This window comes from Chrysochloris asiatica, unplaced genomic scaffold (assembly GCF_000296735.1).
Source record: "Chrysochloris asiatica unplaced genomic scaffold, ChrAsi1.0 scaffold00045, whole genome shotgun sequence".
Taxonomy (NCBI): Eukaryota; Metazoa; Chordata; class Mammalia; order Afrosoricida; family Chrysochloridae; genus Chrysochloris; species Chrysochloris asiatica.
This window is the reverse complement of record NW_006408563.1, coordinates 16542477-16564449: the sequence shown is the minus strand read 5'-3', so window position 1 is coordinate 16564449 and position 21973 is coordinate 16542477. Positions and strand designations below refer to the sequence as shown.

The following is a 21973-nucleotide window of genomic DNA, read 5'->3' as shown; positions in this document are numbered from 1 at the left end:
AAATAATTATCACTGATGTCAGGGAGAGCTCGGTTAGATGAAGGAACAAACTTACTGGTTGGATCTAATTACAAGATTTTCTTAACTTTTAACTGAGTTTTATGACACTTGGGTCCTTTTTATACTTTAACGTTGTATAGACACCAATACTGGAATCCTGATGTGACCCTGTAGGACAGTACTGGGCTGCTAACTACAACATCTGAGGTTCAAACCAACAACAAACACCAATGGTTAACAATCTGTTGGGTTTGTATAAACTATGTTCCCCTATAAAAATAATACTCTTGAACAGTTATTTTTTTACTGACCTCCTACTTTACCAAGCATAATGTTCTTCTTCAAGGACTGGTTCCTCCTGATAATATGTCTGAAGTAGGAGAAACAAAGTCTTGCCATCTTGGCTTCTAAGGGGCATTCTGGCTGTACTTCTTGAAAGACAGATTTGTTTGTTCTTTTGGCAGTCTACTTTAATAGTCTCCTCCAACGCCATAGCTCAAACACATCAATTATTCTATGGTCTTCCTTATTCATTATCCAAATTTCACATGCATGTGAGGCTATAGAAAAATACCATGTCTTGGGTCAGGAGCACCTTAGTCCTCAAACTGACATCTTTGTTCTTGAATACTTTGAAGAAGAATAGGTCTTGTGCAGCAGATTTGCTTAATACGATATCTACATTCAGGAGGCAGCACTTTCTCAGTCATATTTTTAGTGTCTTTCAACTTAAGGGGCTTATCTTCTGGCACTATATCTGACGATAATCTAACGCTATTCATAATGTTTTCATTTTCAGGTACTATAGCTGCCAATGTTCTGCAGCTATTCATAAGGGTTTCAGCGGCTTAACATTCAGAATCACTCTGCCTCTCCTCCTTCCTAGTTTGTCTTAATTTGAAAGGTCAGCTGAAACCTGTCCACTATAGGTGACCCTGGTAGTATTAAACTACTGGTGACAAAATTACAGCAACATGCAAGCAACCACAGTATGACAAACTAACAGATGAGTAGCGTTAAGACTCAGGACTAGGATCCAGCAATCTAGTGGGGATGCTAGCTCATTTGACAGCGATGGTATTGACTCGGATGTTGATTTTTCTAATTGGGGAATTAGAATTACCTCTGAGATTAAGCAACAAAAATAATAAAAATAAAAGAGGACAACAACTTGATATCATTCATGTTTGAGTGACAGATGACGTTAGAGGAAGTAAAGACTCAGCGAGAGAAATTGGAAGTAAAATCAAGCCCACTACATGGAAAATCATATTCATTCCACAGGAAAAGACAGCTAAGTAAAGACTCAAGGAAAAGGGAGTCACGTATAGATAGAATCTAAGTACACTGCTTACTAGCCTCAGGTACAGCAAGAATTACAAGCAAAATGCAAAGCAAATAGGTTAACTACTCAAATTTCCCAAAGGCCATTACTTATTTCATCATTACATCACAGAGAAAATAAGAAGAGATACTGCTCTTAGTTGGCTGTACCATGGATGAAGTACAATGTGCACACAATGCACCCTTACTCAGGGCATGAGCAGAAGGTCCACATAGTTATCTCTGACACACAGATTATTCAGTAACTTTACTCCACACAGAAATAAATCTGTTATAAACAATATAATTGAAATCTGAGATTAAAGAACACTAGCTGATTCCCCACCCCTGTTCTTGTGGAAACGCTCCTTACAATGCAGTTTTCAACTATATGAAACAGAATGTTCTCTTAGATCTACAAACTTCCCTTTTACATTGTTATGATAAGCAAAATGCTTAACTACCCCAAACTTTTCAGAGACAGAGAGCATTGTGACACACATTTGGGTAAGAGGAAACAGCGTTATCTCATTAATTTAAGTTCCTGCTCCCTTCTACATATCATGGCTACATATGCTTCCTGTGGTAAAATTCTGAAAATTGTTGTAGCAAAGTATAAATAGGCTGAAACACATTTCAGAGTCTATCAAATCATTAATTAGCAAAAGATGATCATGAAACGACCACGTTATATTAGAATGTGCTTAACTGAGGACTGCGAGTGGTACTAAAAAGTAAAACTCTTCAGCAATATTTAAACTTGAGATTTTAAACACAAAAAAAAAAAAGAAAAGAGAAAGAAAAACGAAATTGGAAACCACCAACAGGAGTCTGAGGCTTTTCCCTCTGTTGGGTTCTGTACAGGTTCCTTCAAATCATTACAGAATAATGATATTGTTGGAGACTCTGCTCAGATTGATTAGATCAACGAATCTCTGAAGGTGGAAATTTGAAGACAGGTTCATTGGCTTAAATTATAATGTGGAGTGCAGAAAAGAAGTAGAAAAGTTCTTGAGTTTCTTCTTTCTTGCTTCTATTTTTTTTTGTTAAGAGAAAAACTAACATTAACTTAAACTGCACGCATGCACTGTACATACCGGGATTAGACTTGGTAGAAGTGGGAAAAAATAGAATTCTCTTTATTTTGTGATTAGCAAAATAGGAGAGATATTGTTTCTTATTTTGTTTGGAAATCTAGAATTGCTAAGATTCCTAATTAAACCACTGAGGAACTCTTTTCTGTCAAGATTTTAGGAACTAAATATTCTTACACAAGATTCTCTAGAGGACCATAGATTTCTGAGTGAATGCCCTAAATTGGGCCCCACTGTAAAATGAACACTGATGAACATTTCTGTCTTAGAGAACAACATACCTGTGTTGAGGACAGCATGAAGACTTGTGTAGATGGAATTTCTCTGTGAGCAATACTTGTAGCATCTGTGATGTTCTTGGAATTCTGTGTATGTTCAGCCTTTGTTGCTGTTATTGGGTGCTGTCAAGTCAATTTTGACTCAAGTGATCCCATGGGACAGAGTGGAATTGTCCTATACGGTTTCTTGGGCTACAGTCTTTATGGAAGTAGATTGACAGTTCTTTCTCTCACAGAGCCACTGAGTGAGTTCAAACCACTGGCCTTTCAGTTACCATCACCTTTCCAGTCACGAGGGAACTTCAAAAGTTCATGGAAAAATTCCATTATCTTTTTTTTAAAAAACCTTTTTATTGTGAATTGAGTGAAAGGTTTACAGAGCAGATCACCAGTTTTACATTCAATCAATCATAACCATTATCTTTTCATTCCATTTTCCCATGAACTCTTTGAAGCCCCCTTGTAGATATCGCCTTAGTTACTGTTGTTGTGAAGTGCTGTCAAGCTAGTTCTGACTCATAGTGACCCTGTATAGGGTTTCTGAGGCGCAGCTGCTGGATTTGAACCACCAACCTTGCCATTAGTTCAGTGCTTATCCTGCAGTGTCATACCAGGACTCCATGACTTTATTCTTTAGAAACTTCTAACGGTAAACACAACTTTAAAGATTTGGGAGAATGAGAATATCACTGCTGTTGTTACTAAGTGTCGTTGAGCAGGTTCCAACTCACAGCAACCCTGTTTGGGGTTCCCAAGGTTTTAAGTCTTTGCAGGAGCAGAAGTAGTCACCTTTCTCCCACAGAGCAGCTGGTGGGTTCGAACTACTGACCCTGTGGCTTACAGTCCAGTGCTTATCCTATGGAGCCACTGTGCTCCTGAGAATGCCATAGGAAAGATATTTGGCAAATTATAGCCAAATCAACAAATATATGACATATATTTGTATTACATGTGAAGTGCTACTGTAAATATCTAAGAAGAAATAATGATGAGTTTGAGAAGATCCCTACCTTTTCATTTCAAGTAACCAAAATAGTATGACAGTTGATTCAATATATTATTATAGAATTCATTGCCAGTAATGTTTAAGCCAAAGGTCATTAACCTGGCTGAGCAATCAGATTTATGGAGAAGTTAATTCCTAGATAAAGTGTGTGAGATTGGGGGTAGAAACCCAGAGACTGAATGGGGGTGGTGAGACATAGCACTCTATATTTTATAAAGCTCCCCTGTGGTCCTGATGAAAATAGTTTGACATAGTTAAGTGAATCAGTATTTTTGATCATTGCTTTGAACCTATCAGACACATACTTCTACCAGTAAATGTGGCAGGTAGGCCAAATGGACTTCGTACTATAGAAGACTTCCAGTGAAAGCTACACTGTTCCACCCCTACTAGAGTCCTGGTGTGGCACTGTAGGATAGATACTGGGCCACAAAGTTGAATTATAAGGTCGGTGGTTCAAATTCACCAATCACTTCTCGGAAACCCTATAGAGGGTTGCTATGAGTTGGAACCAACTCAATGGCACTTACCAATAACATCACTGATGTCCAGAAATATTAGCCTAGATCATTGGAGCAAGATAAATTGGTGCAGTTGAGAGACTTCAAGGAAGAGGAGCTCTTGCATTTGGTGTTAAAGGAAAGCTTTCACTTGTCAATCTTAGAAAAGTTTACCAAAGAGGAACAGCATGTAGTCAGGAAAGTAAAACTGGGTTTGAAGCACAATGAACTGAAAAATTGTTTAGAAGAGAAGAGTTCATACGGATACTGCTGGACTGTGGGGAGGATCAGATTCCTTACTTAGGCTCAATGGTGTTTTTATTATGGAAAAAAGAGACTATCAATTCTAGGATTTTCAAAACCTCAGTTCAATAAACTCTATGTTACTTTTGTTTATTTAAGCTACCCTCAAAAAAGTGCATGTCTTAACATTTTCATAATAATCAGTATATGTAGGATGCATTCTTGCCTGCAATTTTTTTGTTTATTCTTCATATTTCTTCTTTGAAGAGAGTAATAGGTTGTTTTGTTGTTGTTGTTGTTGTTAGGTGTCATTGAGTCGATTCCGACTCACAGTGACTTTACTCACAACAACAGAACAAAATACTGCCCAGCCATGCGCCATTCTCACAATCGTCGTTAAGTTTATAGAGAGAAACCAGGACTACAATGATCTGGTCTTGATGACATAAAATATTGGTGCACAAGATGACTTTATTCAGGATGCCAAAAAGGAAGAACGAATTTCTCAGATGATTATCAGTGTTACTGAAGATTTAATAGTTGAAGCATATGCAACTTGAACCAAATACCAACATTATGGTTACCTGAGTGAGTGATTCCTGGTAAGATCAGGTTGACGTTCCTGTAGGATTTCAAAGATATTGGGCTGACGCAGAAATGCAACAATCTTGTCATTATAAGCTGAAAGCATCAATCAGAAAAGAAAAGAATCAGAAGAGAAACATCTGTTATTAGTCTAATGCATATGACTATATTTTTATATAATTGTTTTTCCTCTTTAATATTTCTTATACTCAAAGAGGGAGTCCTGATGTGGCGCTGTAGGGTAAGTTCTTGACTGCGAGGTCAGTGTGAACAGCAAGGTCCATGCTCCAAACTTACTAGCTGCTCCTTGAAAATCCTACGCAGGATCACTTTGAGTCGGAACTGACTCAACAGCACTTCACAACAACAACATACTCAAAAATAGTTTGGACCAATATGTCTAGCTAGTTATGTGATTTTTGGACTTTGAGCTATCACATGTAACTCACTTAAACATTTTTATTAAATTCATTTGATGAACCATATTTATTACTAAATTGCAACATGAGATTAACAGTGAGACTCTAGAAATTGATCATTTTAAAGCATCTCCTTATCAAAATCAACCTCACAAGCAATTGCCAGAAATGAAAAATTATCTTTTGATTTAATGCCAGTTAATATCTCTTGCTACAGAGGTACAGTGGCAGAGCCAGAGTCACCAAAATAAAATAGTTGCCACCAACAACTACCCACCAAAATAGAGCATTAATCATTCCCAAACTCTATGTGTCAGCTATGCATGTTATCAAGAGGAACTAGCCCCTTGATAAGGGTATCATCATTGGTAATGTAGAGGGTCAGTGAAAAAGAGGAAGATTCCTAATGCAATGAATTGATACCATGGCTGCAACAATGGACTCAAATATAGCAAACGATTGTGTACAAAATATGTTTCAAAGAAATCGATGGTGCAGGACTGGGGAATGTTTCATTCTATTGGAACTGTGGTTGCTATGAATCGAAACTGACTCAATGGCAGCCAGCAATGACAAGCCATGCATAGTTCCTTACCAATAACAATATCAACACATACAATATAATTAACACTATGAACTATGTGTTCATAGTTCATGTTCTAGTGTGCTGCTGTAGGATAATGCATTGGACCCTAAGGTTGCTTTGAACTGCAAGGTCGGCAGTTCAAACTCACCAGCCGCTCCTCAGAAACCCTATACAGGGTTGCTATAAGTTAGAACCAACTCAAAAGCACTTAATAACAGTGAACTATGTACAAAATATGTTAAAAAAAAAATCTATGTACAAGTCAAGGCTGGTGAATGTCCCTAAAATTTTAAACTAGCTAGTTAAAATTTATTATGGTCTCTATTATTACATCTTTTGTCAACAAAGCTATTTGTTTACCTACAGTGATTCATTTGATTACATTATTAACAATCAGAAGTAGTTATGCCCACTTACACTGCCACGGAGTCAATTTCAACTCATAGTGAGCCTGTAAAGGGTTTCCGAAGTAGATAACCTCATCAGGTTGTTGTTAGATGCCATTGAGTCAGTTGTGACTCAAAGCAACCCTGTGAAGGGTTTTTGAGGAATGGCTGGAGGCTGGTAGGTTTAAACCACCAACCTTGTAGGTAACAGTCCAGTGCTTATGCAATAGTATCACACTAGGAATCCAGAAATAGACACATTGTTACTGAGTGCTGTTGAATCAATTCTGACACATAGTGACCTTGTATAGGGTTTCTGAGGAGTGGCTAGTGAGCTTGAACTGCTGACCTTGCGAGTCAAACCGACCTTGCAGTCCAGCACACAAATTCACAGCACCATACCAGGACTCCAGAAATAGACACAGACATATTTAAATAAACAAAATAAAGACTGAGTATCTGACTTCTCAAACATCAGGGATCCTAGTTCACAATCAACAATTTTGTGTTCATAAATGCTATTAATATACCTGTCTTTTTTGAACAAACAAATACTTATTGTTGTTAAGTGGCATGCAGTCAATTCCAATACATAGAATTCATAGTGACCCCATGTGACAGAGCCGAGTGGCCCCATGGGATTTTCTAGACTGTTGTTTACAGGTACAGATATTTCTTCCATGGAACCAAGGTGGGTTTGACCACTGACTTTTCAATGAGCAGCTGAGTGCTTAACTGTTGCATCACCAGGGCATCTTAACAAATGATTGTCATTGTTAAGTGCTGTGAAGTCAGTTCCAACTCAAGAGTGGCTCCTCTGTATAGGGTTTCTGAGGAACAGCTGGTGGGTTTGAAGCACTAACTTTATAGTTAGCAGTCCGGTGCTGATACTACAGCACCACACCAGGAGTCCAACAGATAATTAAATAAGTGTAATTCTGTAGACATTTTCCAGTTCAAATTACAGCTGTACTATGTTGATGTGGCACTGCAGGATAATGCAATGGACCACAAGATCAGCAGTTCAAACACACCAGCCACTCCTGGGACCCTGCACAGGGTTGCTATGAGTAGAAACCGACTCAAAGGCACTTAAATCAACAACAAACGTTATCTATATAAGTCCTGGTGTGGCACTACAGGATAAGCATTGGATTGCTAACCACAAGCAAGATTGGTGGTTCAAAAAAGAAAAAATTAGCACTGGACTGCTAACCACAATATCAGCAGTTCAAACCCACCAGCCGCTCCTTGGAAACCCTATAGAGGGTTGCTGGGAGTTGCTCCTGGCTCGATGGCACTTAACAGCACAACCATTATCTATACAGGGTGCTGGTGGTATAGTGGGTTCCTGATCGTCTTGGACTGCTAATCAACAGTTCAAATCCACCCACTGTTCTGTAGGAGACACAGGCCTTTCATTCCTATAAAGATTTACAGCCTCAGAAATCCTGCACAGGTACAGGGTCACTATGAATCGGACCAGACTGGACAACACACAACAACAACATGCTTTTATATACACACACCTGTTAGGTAAAAGCTGAATAAAATGTAAAAAAAAAAAAAAAAAAAAAAATCTGCTAGCAAAGACTCTCACTGCTAATTCAAATTGTCTCAAATACACATTTCATCATGCTATAGTGAAGAAGAAAAACCACGTTTATAAGTGAACTTTTGTCAGTGGGGTGGTTTTCATCCAAGATCAGACACAGGATAAATTCTTAAGCAACAATTTTATGCTGTTGCTGTTACGTGTCTTCGAGTCAGTTCCAACTCATGGTGACTATGCACAACACAATGACACACTGCCTAGTCCTATGCCATCCTCACAATTGTTGCTACATTTCAGCCCACTGAGGATAGTGATTTAAAGTTCTCTGTGCAGTATTAAGTATCATATTATGGTATAATAAATGTAGATTGCTAGACTTTAACCCTAGAGATGCTCTTATCTGGGGATTTTTCAAATGTCATTAAGCCATTTCATTATATAGCTTTACATTGTAAAGTTTTGTTGTTGTTGTTGTTGTTTTTAAAAGTAATGATTTCAAAACAAAAAAAGAAAAATGGAGAGCTTCTCAATTCAAGGAAGAAGCAGCACCCCGCCCCCACCCCAGCCAGTCCACTCCCCTTGTTTGAGGGGGTCCAGAGTGAATTTTAATAACAACTCAAGTGGTTCTGTAGGTCTATTTCCCATGCTTGTTAATTTTACTATTTTTGAGGCTCTTAAGATCCTGCCATCATGGCCTGATGATGACTACCGCAGACTCACACATCATTTAATTTCCGTCTCAAGCCAAGTATGTGATTGTTCAAAGGCTTAATTTGTAATAATCACATGATATGAATGCTTTAATAAATTCTTCTTCCTGGATCTCAACAATCTCATATAATATCTGTACTCAGATGAGGTAAAGAAAAGGCTTACTACATAAAGTCCTTTGAGAGTCAGGTTTCTAGTATTTTGTTATAAACTTTTTGGCAATAATGCAACAGTTTCTCCACACAGGGCACAAAGCATCAGGCTGCTGCAAAGATGAGAAATTCTGGAAAGGGTGACATACCCACTGGAACCATGTCCTGGTACTGTGGTCTACTAACTGTGTTGAAAGTACTGGAAGGCCTGGGAAGAACCGGTGGTCCTGCATGGCGGGAATCTTCTCCTACCTGCAAATACAGGCACCATTAATGCTCTGCACCAAGAGCTAGAATGCTTTCTATTGTCACCTCCAATCAAAATACTTCACAATGAGCGTGGTAAAGTACCAACTGATCAGAAGAGCTGCCAGTTCAGGAGCTGAAATGAAGTTCCCTTGAGTCCTGCTTTAGTTGTTGAATCAGGGCAAGGAACAGGGAAAGCTGCATCCTTGACAGGGGCCAGGATTGTGATGATTTACCAGGTGGTACAGAAATAGTTGAGTATGTTTGCAATTACTAGGGCTATAGCAGCTACATAGCAGACCTGTTTATCAGGAATAACTTCTACTTTGACAGAATACGAATCTGCAATAATATCATCAAAGGGGAAAATTAGGGAGGGGTACAAAATGTATGAGGGCAATGCCTAGATAGTGCTTCTCATGGCTATAGCAGGCCAGGGAATTTGCTACGTCAGCAGAGGCGGTGTGGAAGGCCAGCAGTCTGTGTGGGTTTCTTCGTTAGTGCATTGTGTCCTTAGAAGCAATTTATATGCCTATTAGAACACCCAGCACAACAGCTCTTTCTGGTTTGAACCTCCCACATCAGGGAGCTAATAGTAGCAGGTGGAGGAGTTAACATAAATAAACCTGAAGTATTTATTGTCTCTATCTACATTTAGAAACGCATACATACAAACAGATAGGCAGAAATATCCACTAATAGTCTTACCAGAAAAGTCTTACATTCACTTCTGTTTTAGCTTTTCTCTCTCACGTATTACAGAAATCTTCTCACACAGTAGAACAGTGATGTAAAAATAGCAAGAGAATAAAAGGCAAAATAACTCTCAAAATGGAGCTCCTCCTCCTCCTCACCGGAACCGTCACAACCATTTTATCACAGTGCATCATTTAGGTGTTTGGTGAGTGCGTTTCTAAAGGTCTAAAAACTGGAAATATTCTCATTCTCTATCACTTGTTTGGCTCATTATCTACCACTTTTTTGGAGTCCTGGTGTGGTGCTGTAGGATAAGTACTGGACTACTAACCACAAGGTCGGCAGTTCAAACCCACCAGTTGCTCCTCAGAAACTCTACACAGGGTCATCATGAGTCGGAACCAACTCAACAGCACTTAACAACAAAAGAACAAAATCATTTACTTATCTTTCATGAATGTTCTCACTCATTATTCAAGGCTTAGTTCAAACAGTACCTCAAGCTGAAGTGAAATGTAACCTTCTCTGAGCTCCAACAGCATCGGTGTACATTTTTAAAGCCACTGTTATTATTACAGCTTATAAAGCATTTTTTTCATTCATATTTCTATTCATATGAATTACAGTTATTTCCATATTTTTTCTAATACAGTGCAGAATGGAGTCCTAGTGTGGCCCTGCAGGATAAGCAGTGAACTTCTAACCTCAAGGTTGGCAGTTCAAACCCACCAACCACTCCTTGGAAACCCTATACAGGGTTCCTATAAGTCAGAAATGACTTGGCAGCACTTACCAACAACAGAGTGCAGAAGCATGTAGTACTTATTTGTATCTCTTAGAACTCCAAGCATGTCAGCACTGTGAGCTTTTAAGGGGAATCTGGCACGGCTCTTGGAAACATCAACACTCTGCCTTGGTACTCACTCTTAACTGAGGGTCGCCCACTGTCTGACAGTCTGATTTGAAGAAAGGATGTCTCAGGAGAAGACCTTCAGTTTAGTGTGAGTACCAAGGCAGAGTGTTGATGGAAAACAATGTAATGAGGGCAACCACTTTCTGGGGAGATACAATCATTAACTATACATTGTTTTCCAGTCAGAGGACTTATCATGCCGATACACTAATATATCTTTTCCTCTGTGGGCATATTGTGAAGTGTCATCACTTCCCAGAACAATTGAAGGTCTTATCCTGAGACATCACTTCTTCAAATCAGACTGTCAGACAGTGGGCGACCCTCAGTTAAGGGTGACTACCAAGGCAGAGTGTTGATGTTTCCAAGAGCCATGTCAGATTCCCCTTAAAAGCTCACAGTGCTGAAGACCGACTTTTCATTGGGTTATCTCTGTCTCATTGATCTTTTTCCATTAATGTGAGGTAGCATCCTTATTCAAATTTTAATGTTTATCTTAGGGTCCCCCTTCTACAACAGACTACTACTAGATCATGAAAATAACTCGTTTTGAGGGAGAGGGGTTGAAAAAAATGCCAGCATAGCTATTGGTCTCACTCATGTTTTCTGAGAAAAACAGTCTTAACAGCTTCACATTGTGAAGTCAAGATAAGACACGTAGTTAAAGTGCACTGGCCATGTGATAAAACCAGGCAGGGCTCTAAGTGTGCTGCGTGTAGCACATCAGGTCCAAAGGTAAGAGGTCTGTTCTGCTTTTAAGATGAATACTACTGCTGCCATCCAGTTCACACGAATAGTTTATATGACAGCAACGTAAAGATTTACTAGCTACTCATAAAACATAGATTTTTTTGCATACCTCATCCAGCAATAGATTTATATATATGTATATCATTTTTATATGAGTTTTTTGTGTATACTCTTATGTGCACTTGACAACCGGCAAACACAAAAGATGCATTGGAATAGGTATGTAAATCATGAGGGGAAATTCCAAGAGTGGAATTTTGATGAACCAAGCCCAGTTATTTATTGCACTCATAATTTATTTTCTTATAATACGGGCTACAAAAATATTTGACTCACAATATAACACTGAGCACATGCTATGCACAGACACTGAAAAGGCATGCATAAAAAGAATTTTAATTCTATTTATCTAAGGGAATTTCTAATAAAAATGTACATCAAGTGATGATATACATTTAAAGCATAAGCCCATATTAAGGAGAAAAAAATGTGACCTAAGACATTCCTTTTATTTATTTCTGCTGCTAAGCAAAAAAGTGAAACAGGAAGAGAATTTTTCGTTGGTAGACTATATATTAGAGCGCCCTCATGTGCTTATCACAAGCTACTGCACACTGGCAAAGTAAAGCAGACTAGTTTTTAGTACTTAATTCAGCCCATTTTCTCCAGCACTTAGAATACATAAAAATCTGCTCTATTGGAGGCATCCTAATTTTAAAGACTACTAGTAAAGGTTCCACAATCCCATATCCTTGCCCAAAGATTTCCATATAATTCAACAACTTCACTTAGAAAACTCTTGCCATTTGTTAACCTTATTTTGATTCACTATAAATTTCACACATTCTTCTGTATGAAGCTTATCATCACTCTCTTGAACAATTTATCGTATTTTTATTTCTCTTCCTCTATGATAAAAAAAATCTCAAATTTCCTCAATCATTCCTCACACATCCTGTTTTGAAGTTTTCCAGTTAGGTTGTATATAGTTCTGAAAACAGCATGCTAACATTCCAAAGCTTTCCAGCCTTCCAATGGTAATCTCTAAATCAAACTAGGGCAAATCAAGACAATCACAAAAGAAAAGCCAACCCAATCCCACAAACCATCGTATCCCCCCCACCCATCCACAAAGCTTCCCATCAACATTGTTTCTATCAGCTAACAGGGCAGTCCCTAGGATGTGACTCACCTCACCCGCACTGTGACTTCGTTGCCTGGACAAGTGCTGCCGATGAACCAATGCGCTTGTGGGTCGACTGCTCTGAAGAGGGAGCCGAGGATCGATGAAAGTGGTGGCACGGGAATTGTGGTCTACAAAAAATGCCTAGGAAACAATTCACATGGTCAGCAGTCAATGCATAGCAACCACATTTATGTTGATGTCTTAGTGACCTATTACACCACACATGCAAGAAAAATCCACTTTGAGTAAAGATCTTAGCTTTACTTTATCCTAATCTTAAATATCTGTACATTTCTATTTATCCTCTTAGGCTAGGTCAGAATAGAGACGGTCATGCTAAAATGTAATCCACTGAGGAAAAGAGTAGGAAGAACACTGTTTCTGGCTATAGGCACTATTCTAAGAGATAGCCATCAAAGTCGCGATCTCATAAGGAAACTGTAAAGATAAATACGTGGGCTTCTCTTAACTGATGCTCTTTTAGTGCCTACTTCCACTCATGGTCATAACAAAAGTTCTTCCCCTGAAAATGTCAAATTTCTCTTTAAATTCTCCTGTGCTGTCAGTCACCAAGTCCTCCCCACTTCCCAGCTGTGGTGTCTGTCTCCATCACCCTCCAGACTGAGCACTGTTACTTCAGGGCTGTCTTGTGTGCATATAAAGGCTAGTAGTTTCTCAATTGGTCCCACTTTTCTAGCATCTTTATTAATTTAACTGACACCTCACTATAAGAAAGGGGCCTTAGTGTTGCAGTGGTTAAGCGCTTCGCTGCTCATCAAAGTGTCAGTGGTTCAACCCCCCCCCCCCCCTGCGGCTACTCCATGGGAGAAAGATGTGGCAGTCTGCTTCTGTAAATATTTACAGCCTTCAAAGTCCTATGCTGTTGTTTAGAAGTGCCAGTGAGTCGCTTCCAACACATAGGGTCTCTGAGGCGTGGCTGGTGGGTTTGAATTGCTCACCTTGTGGTTATCCTGCAGCACCACACCTATGGGGCAGTTCTAGTCGGTTCTACAGGGTTACTATGAGTTGAAATAAGTTCAGTGGGAGTGGGTTGTGTTTGACTATGAGGATATTCTTTCTAAATACTTGGATTTCAAGACCACACCAATCCAAAGCCTCTACCATTATCGATAAAGCTACCCAGCATCTCCAGAAAAAGCACCCTAATTCTTTGGGTAGTTTTGCAAACTGCTTTAAAAATTATTTTCCTACTTGCCTTTCCAGTTCAATCACCTACTGCACACTGATACAAGCTTTATCACTTACTGACTGACTAGAACTTAAAGTCACTTTAAGTTCTCTGAGCTATAGATTTCTTATAAAGACATTCCTCCCGGTTTTCATTATTTCTGTCTCATAACATACTAAAAACCTACTGTCATCGAGTTGATTCCAACAGGTAGAAACCATGTCTACCTTGTTCACTGCAAAATCCCAGTGACATGAAATCATGAATGATCATTAACCATTTACCTTGCTGTTGCGGTGAAGATCAAGTACAATGCATATGGACACTTCTTGTTTGTTTCATTCTAAAGCTTTACAAGTTGTTGTTGGTGTTAAGTGCCGTTGAGTTGGTTCCTACTCATAGCAACCCTGTTTAAGGTTTCAGAGGAGTGGCTGGTGAGCTTGAACCACCTACCTTGTGGTTCAAACTGACCTTGCAGTCCAGTGCATTCACTGCAGCGTGAAACCAGGACTCCAGCTTTTCTATAAGACCCATTTAAATTCAACAAAATTTTTTTGTCATTTAAGTTAAAAGATTTAAACACTAATAAGATCCCTGGAACACAGCAAATTTTATCAATGGAATTTCAAAACATTAACATTTTTATTTATTTACTTTTCTTGATGTTGGAGAAATAACATATTGTTAAATGATTACCACACCTGTCTCTACATAAGTGCTATTTATCATTATTGTTGTTGTTGATAAGTGTTGTCAAGTTGGTTCCAACTCATAGCAACCCTGTATAGGTTTTCCAAGGAGTGACAGGTGGGTTTGAACTGCCGACCTTGCGATTAGCAGTTCAGTGCTGATCCTACAGCACCACACCGGGACTGAGGCAAATGGCCTAAGTGTTTAACATAAAATTCATTCAAGGTAATAATGAAACCTATTAGCTCAAGGAATATTTTAAGATATGGGCTTTTCTGATCAGATAATGTTAATTCATTTACTGAAGATAAAAGGGACTATTCAGAGCCAAAAGAATCATTAATTAAATCTAGGTGTTAAGTAACTGACTTTTCAAACTGAAAGAGTCTAGTTAACAATGTCCCTTAGAGACGAGGGAATGAGTACTATAGACTTTAGAAAGTTTGTGGAAAAAAAAACAGAATTAAAAGACAACACAATTTTCCCACAAATTTTTGAAGTCCCTTGTACAGCTAGGCAAATCCCAAGGGCAAATAGCATATTTATGCCTGTGCGCACACACAAAAAGTCATTTTTTCATTATTAAACACAATGTAAATAACTAGTTGTTGTGTTGTGAAGTGCCATTGAGTCAGTTCCGACCCATAGAGACCCTGTATAGGGTTTCCAAGGAGCAGCTGGTGAACTTTAACCGCTGACCTTGCAGTTCAAATGGCTTTGAAGTCTGGAGCATTAACTTACAACGCCACACCAGGACTCCAAATAACTCCAAACAGGGTGACCTATGGCTTGATCTTAGGATTAATTTTTTTTTTTAAAAAGGAGATGTCTTTTCTTCTTTTTTTTTCCTGATCTTCAAGCTACCTACAATTTATTTCACCCCAAACAACTAGTAAATGGGATAAAATCAAGCACAAGAAAACAAAACAAAGAAATGGACTGAATAAGAATCCTTTCCTGTCCTCTCTTTTAATATCTGATCAACCAGGTACAAAGACAAGATTAAGTGGAGGTCTCAGTGAGGTGGTTTCAGCCTTATGTCCCCAGGTAATGTTCCCTCCTCCCTAACCTATCAGGTGAAACCTTTTTCTTATCACCTCTTGTAAAAAGCTTAACCACAATAGCCTCTATGCAGAGGGGTGCTGACAGCCCCAAATGTCATCACACAAATCCCCATTTTCTTTAGGCTTCAAATACACCTGAACATAATTTCTGCTACCAGAGCATCTTTTTTGCTTCTGCAAAATGTAATAAAATAGGCAGTGAATTAAATATTTATATAAATAGACATGGTCGATACCTGCTTTAAAATGAAAGGTGCTAAATCTTATTTAGGTAAATTAAGCTTTACTAACAAGCAAGTTCAGTGGTTCAAGCTCACCAGCTGCTGCTTGGAAACCCTATAGGGTTGCTATGGGTCGGAATCGACTCAACAGCACTTAACAACAACAACAAGCTTTTATTACTAAAACAATAATGTGAGTCAAGTTTAAGGCCTAAAAAATACCCAGAGTGCTAAACTAGAACTGGCATATTTACTTAATTCCTAAGGACTGTCTTGAAGGGAAGGATGACCATTCAGAGGCAGCAATGATGCCTTTGTAATTATAAAGACAAATGGGCGTGTCCATTTAGGTCAACTGCGATTTACATGTAGTGTCTTAGTATAATCCCTCCTGTAAAGAATTATACTATAAATCCCTTGAGGCTAAGGGCTTGCTCTTACTCTCTCTGTTATCCTTGACAGCTTTTAGGGCAGTGTCTGGTAGAAAGTGGAGGCTAGGAAGTAATGAATTATCAATAATTCTAATATGTACTCTCCTGACCAAAACACAAAGAGACAACTCTAGTTAACTGCTGTTATTGTTGTTAGTGCCATTGAGTTGGTTTCGATTCATAGCCCTATATCGGGTTTCCAAGGAGCGAATGGTGAGTTTGAACCTCCGACCTTGCGGTCTAGTGCATTAGTCCACAGCAGCACACTAAGACTCCAACCAAGTATTAAAATACCATGCTCTTTTACTCAGTAGAGAAATACTTGAGGATTTGGGGAAAAAAAGTAAATGAAAGCTCTGTGTGTATACTGGGTCAAAGAGAATGAGGAACTAAAAACTATAAAACCACAAATAGGATAGAAGGTTTTAAAAACCCCATTGTAGATAAGAATAAACTCCCAAGATAAAATTTTTGGAATGAGAGACAGAGTAAAGCAGCCATGGAATGGTTGGGATCAGGGAAAAGACAAGTTAGGTTCAGAGCCCTAGCTCCACCACTTCTTAACAATATAGCCTTGGGCAAACGCCTTAAACTTTACAAACCTGTCTTTTCTGTTCAAATGGAGATAACGTCTACATTAAAAGATTAAATGAAGTGGTAAAAACTTCTGAACACAGTGTTTTGTTGTTGTTGTTAGGTGTCATCAAATCGGTACCGACTCATAGCGACCTTATGTACAACAGAACTAAATACTGTCCGGTTCTGGGCCAACCTCACAATTGTTGCCACGCTGGAGCCCATTGATGATGCCACTTTGCCAATCCATCTCGTTAGGGGTCTTCCTCTTTTTCTCTGACCCCCCACCTTACCAAACATGATATCCCTTTCCAGAGATTGGTCCCTCCTGACAATACGTCCAAAGTATGAGAGAGAAAGTCTGGCCATCCTGGCCTCCAAGGAGCACTCTAGCTGTACTTTTTCCAAAACAGATCTGTTTGTTCTTTTGGCAGCCCATGGTACTTTCAATATTCTCTTCCAACACCGTAACTGAAATGCATCAATTCTTCTATGACCCCTAAAATACGAGTTATTACCAATAATAACGTTTCAATTTTTAAGACATTTTTTTGAAGAATCACAGTTTCTTTTCATCATTGAACATGTGTGTTTTAGCTTTTTATTTTTCTTTGTCCTTTTTCCCTTTTTAAAAATCTTTTCATTGTGAACTGAGTGAAGGTTTATGGAGCAGATCATCAGTTTTATATTCGACAAATCATATCTTGTTTTCATTTCAATGACTGCAATCCATGTAACATCAGTTATCCCATTTCTCCGATTCATGTCTCCATTGCTTCTTCTTGCCGGATCCTTCTACATTTTGTTCTCATGTAAATGCTGTCCTTTTGCTCTCACATGATTGACCATTTTGCCATGCTTATACCTCACTAGTGCTGTTGTTCCCATCCCATAGCTATATACTGCTGGGCTGATAAATGAGCCACAGGGATGAATTCAGTTCCAGACCTGAAGGGTGTTCTAGGGCCATAGTCTCAGCTTCTTCCAGTCTCTTTATCACCAGTAAGCATGGTATTTTTCCTAATGTTGAGTTTTGTTTCACATTTTCTCCCACTCTATCCAGGACCACAATGTTGCATGTGTCCATACACAAAACTCGATGAGCTATAAATACCATCACGTGATACTTTTGAGAAAACACCTGGCAATAGCTGGGCCAAGCCCTCCTACGACCCCTCACTTGTCCTGAATACCTGGTGAGAAAACCAGTAGTTGGCAGACATCCTAAACCATGAAGATGACGGTGGCTGAACAAGAAGTGGGGAAGAGCCCAGGGTTCTTGCAACATGGCGAACCACTTAAGAATTCCCTGGAATTCCCATGTCAGAAGTTCTCTATGTAAGAGAATAAAATCTTGTACATTAAGCTTTGGGTCTTTGATCACATTGTAGCCAAATTCTAAATGATAAAGCAAGTGTCCATTCTTCAAAGGAAACATGGTCCTTCCAAAACTCAAACCCACAACGAACACATAAACCACTGCAATAAATAAGGATTTTTATTACTTGATATATAATGATATCTCATTATTCATCTTTTAGTAGAGCTGGGCAAATGTTCTCATTTTAAATGTCTACTTGGAACTGTAGTGGAGTGAATTATTTAATATATTCCTTCAGGCCTTCATTTATCTAACTCCCACCAAACAACTCTTTTCCTGATGGATCTGGGCAAGAGAAGGTGGAGAGCTGGTAGGATGGAAACATTCGGTGGTGACTGATTAATAACAGGGCTAACTGTGACTGTAAAACCTGGAACTCTAACATGAGAACAAAATGAACCATCGTAGAAGCAGGAGATGGGCTCTCACTACCATCAAGGCAGAAACAACCAGTAGTTTCAAGTGAGTGAGCGAAGGTTTGCTGACCCCTAAGCTAGAGCCGAGTGCATTCAGGCTCTAGCTTGTCCTGGCATGCTGTGTCCTGTGAACACTAAATGAGCTCTGAAACACTGTCAAGGAAATTGTATGGCTGAGGAAAGACTGTCCTCACTGGAAAAGCTGGGCCCTAAGCATTTCTGACTCTGAATTGTAACCCCCTAACTGTGAGTTTGGTGTCTGAGTTCTGTGTGGCTACTTCAATGAATTTTCGAAGCCAGCTGAGTAGAGAAGGCTGTGAGAACAATGGTTGCTATCATTTTCTTTTTCCAGGAATTTACAAAGCTGAGATTTAAACCGAGCTGTCAGTCTGAACTTTGAAATCCAGTGAGCAGTACTACCTCTTTCTCCTCTCCCCTCTTTTCTCATGTCTTCTCTTTCTTTCTCTCCCTGCTTCCTGTCTTTCTCTTTTTAGGCTTTTCCCAGCCCCCTCACACCTCAAATAGTACTTGATTTGGGAAAAGCATTTCCATGTTTGCTGACAATAACACCCCCCCAACCGAACCTGGTCTCACCAGACAGCCTATTGCATGTATGCTGTACACTTCTCATCACCAACCTGTTGGCAGCATGGCAGTGGGTGAGAAATAGGTACTATTTGTATCTCACAAGAGGTCCCATTGTCAAAGTCAAATGTAATACTTGTTTTTAAATCTGCCAAGTACTCTGGGAGAAAGGTATTGGTTAAGAGCTCTATCCACATACCTAGAGCACTGGTGGTTCGGTACAGCTTCGCTACTACCAAAAGGTAGGGGACTCGAACCTAACAGCCACTCTTCAGGAGAAAGATGGGACAGCCTGCTTCCATAAAGATTACAGGTACTCAGAAATCCTATATGGCAATTCTATTCTGCCTTAAATAAGGAGCTCTGGTAGCGTAGTGGTTACGAATCGGGCTGCGAACCTTAAGGTCAGCAGTTCGAAACTACCAGCCGCTCCGCGGGAGAAAGATGAGGCTTTCTACTCCCGTAAAGATTTACACCCTCGGAAACCCTGTAGAGGGTCGCTATGGGTCGGACCCGACTCGATGGCACTTAACAACAACAACAACAATTCTGCCTTAAAGGGTTACTATGAGTCCTGGTGTGATGCTGTAGGATAAGCACTGGACTATAAGGTCGGTCTGAACCACATCAAGGTTGGAGGTTCAGACTCACCAGCCACCCCTCAGAAACAGGGTTGCTATGAGGTAGCAGTTACAACAGCACCGTGAGTCACAATCAAAGCAACAGCAGCAGCTCTGGGTTCTGTTGACAGCACTAAGAAGCAATTCTGAGGCAGGCGTTTGGTTGTGCTCTGGGCCCACTGTGTGACCTCAGACAGGTTTTCTCTGTGCTTTGCTTTTACTCAGGTCACAGGTAAGCTGCGAACATGGAGTTGTTCTTTAAAATGAAGAGAAAGCATAGAAAACTCACAGTGCAAATTCTAGGCTTGCCATTCCTATTTGTGATGCACATTATCAATTATGACAAGAAAGTAGATCACTTTCCCACAGGATATCTGAACTAGTTCAAGCCAGCAAGGAAGCTGATCTAGAACTTGTTGTTTTTGTTTGTTTTTTTTAATTTGGGTCACTACTTTTGTCACAATTGCTGAGTAGCCTGTTATTATTTGTGAAAGCATCTAACATGTATTTATAAATAGTGCCTGGGTAAATAATATGTGTAGAAATGCAGATGACATTAAAAAACAACAACACCCAATTCTATCAAAATCAATTATTTTTCAGATTTGGCACTAACAGAGCAAATTTTTAATAATACAGATTCCCTGCTCTTCAGTTTCACTAAGAAAATGCACTCAAGCTTCCCAGCACTGAACTAAGGCTAATGACATGGTCACAAACTGAAAGGAATGCAAATACACAAACTCAAATCCTCATTTTTAAAACTTCTGTGCTTCAGGGCATAGTCAAAGTCAGGAAATAGGGACTGGTTGGAGCCAAGAGGTATTTTGGTGAGGCCAAACAAAATACATATCTCTCTTTACACAATTCTTTCTTTTTTTCAAGTTTCTATTTTTTTAAGACAAGAAAAAGCCATCAGCATTTGTGAAGAAATACCAACCACAGGCTCAACAAATCTAAGTTCCAGAAGTTTGAAATTGTTTCCAGTTAGCATTTTTGCCAAACCAGGACTCCATATTAAAAGAACATGTAAACAAAATAAAACAAAAAGTACTTATAACTAGTTCACAGAAAGACCACATATCAGATCTTCTATCTTTCTTTCTCTAAAGAGTTATGGAAACAGTGGGAAAACAATGTTTCAGTATTATTGATTCTAAATTCTGGTTGCTCAATCCTACAATGTCTTAGAAATGCTAAAAAAAAAAAAAAAATTAATTGTAATCAACTTTAATTTTTCATTAAGATTGTTTGACTCACACATTCTTTCCCTTCCAAATGAGAAAATCTTCTTAGTTCCTTACACCCTCCACATTATATATTATAAGAAATAAGCATGTTATTTTCTCCATATTATATCCCAGACAGAACTCTTTGTCAACAACTGTGGTGATAAAGAGGGTTGAATGACATTATTTTAAGTAAAAAATAGTCATGTTAATGTTTTACACCACTTAGTTTATAAGAAGCAGTTAGAGGTCCCATATCTTTTACAACATCTGCATCAGTCACAGAAAGGATAAGGAGGGGCACTCTATGATCATATGAGCATAGCTTTGAAGTTGCTGGGATAGAAACAATATCCATGATACGTGGGCTACAGGTCTAGAGAGAGCTGGTTGATAGATTTAGCTAAGTACAACACGGCCAACACTGTAGCTGTGAAGTGTTAGCTTGTTTTTGTTGTTAGGTGCCATAGAGTCAGTACAGACTCATAGCGACCCTATGCACAACATAACTAAACACTGCCCGGTCCTGGGCCAACCTCACAATTGTGGCCACCCTTGAGCCCACTTTGCCAATCCATTTCATTGGGGGTCTTCCTCTTTTTCTCTGACCCTCTACCTTACCAAACACTATATCCTTCTCCAGAGACTGGTCCCTCGTAACACTATGTCCGAAGTATGAGAGATGAAGTTTGGCCATCCTGGCCTCCAAGGAGCACTCTGGCTGCACTTCTTCCAACACAGATCTGTCGGTTCTTTTGGCAGTCCAAGGCACTTTCAGTATTCTCCTCCAACACCATAACTCAGAAGCATCAATTCTTCTATGATCTTCCTTCTTCACTGTCCAACTTTTGCATGCATATGAGGTTATTGAAAATACCATGGCTTGGGTCAGGCGCACCTTAGTCCTCTAGCTGACATCTTTGCTCTTCAACACTTTAAAAA

The 21973-nt window shown here is 39.2% G+C and overlaps 1 protein-coding gene across 1 annotated transcript in view; it reads right to left on the bottom strand.

Moving 5' to 3' along the window:
• The window catches only part of HECW2 (HECT, C2 and WW domain containing E3 ubiquitin protein ligase 2), a 356874-nt gene that overhangs the window by 107173 nt on the left and 227728 nt on the right, over window positions 1-21973 (bottom strand). Inside the window, exons 14-16 of the mRNA XM_006862016.1 lie at window positions 12636-12770; window positions 8988-9090; window positions 5029-5125 (exon numbers count right to left, since the gene is read on the bottom strand). Of these exons, the coding sequence (XP_006862078.1) occupies window positions 5029-5125; window positions 8988-9090; window positions 12636-12770 (335 nt within the window). The remainder of the gene's footprint in view (window positions 1-5028; window positions 5126-8987; window positions 9091-12635; window positions 12771-21973) is intronic.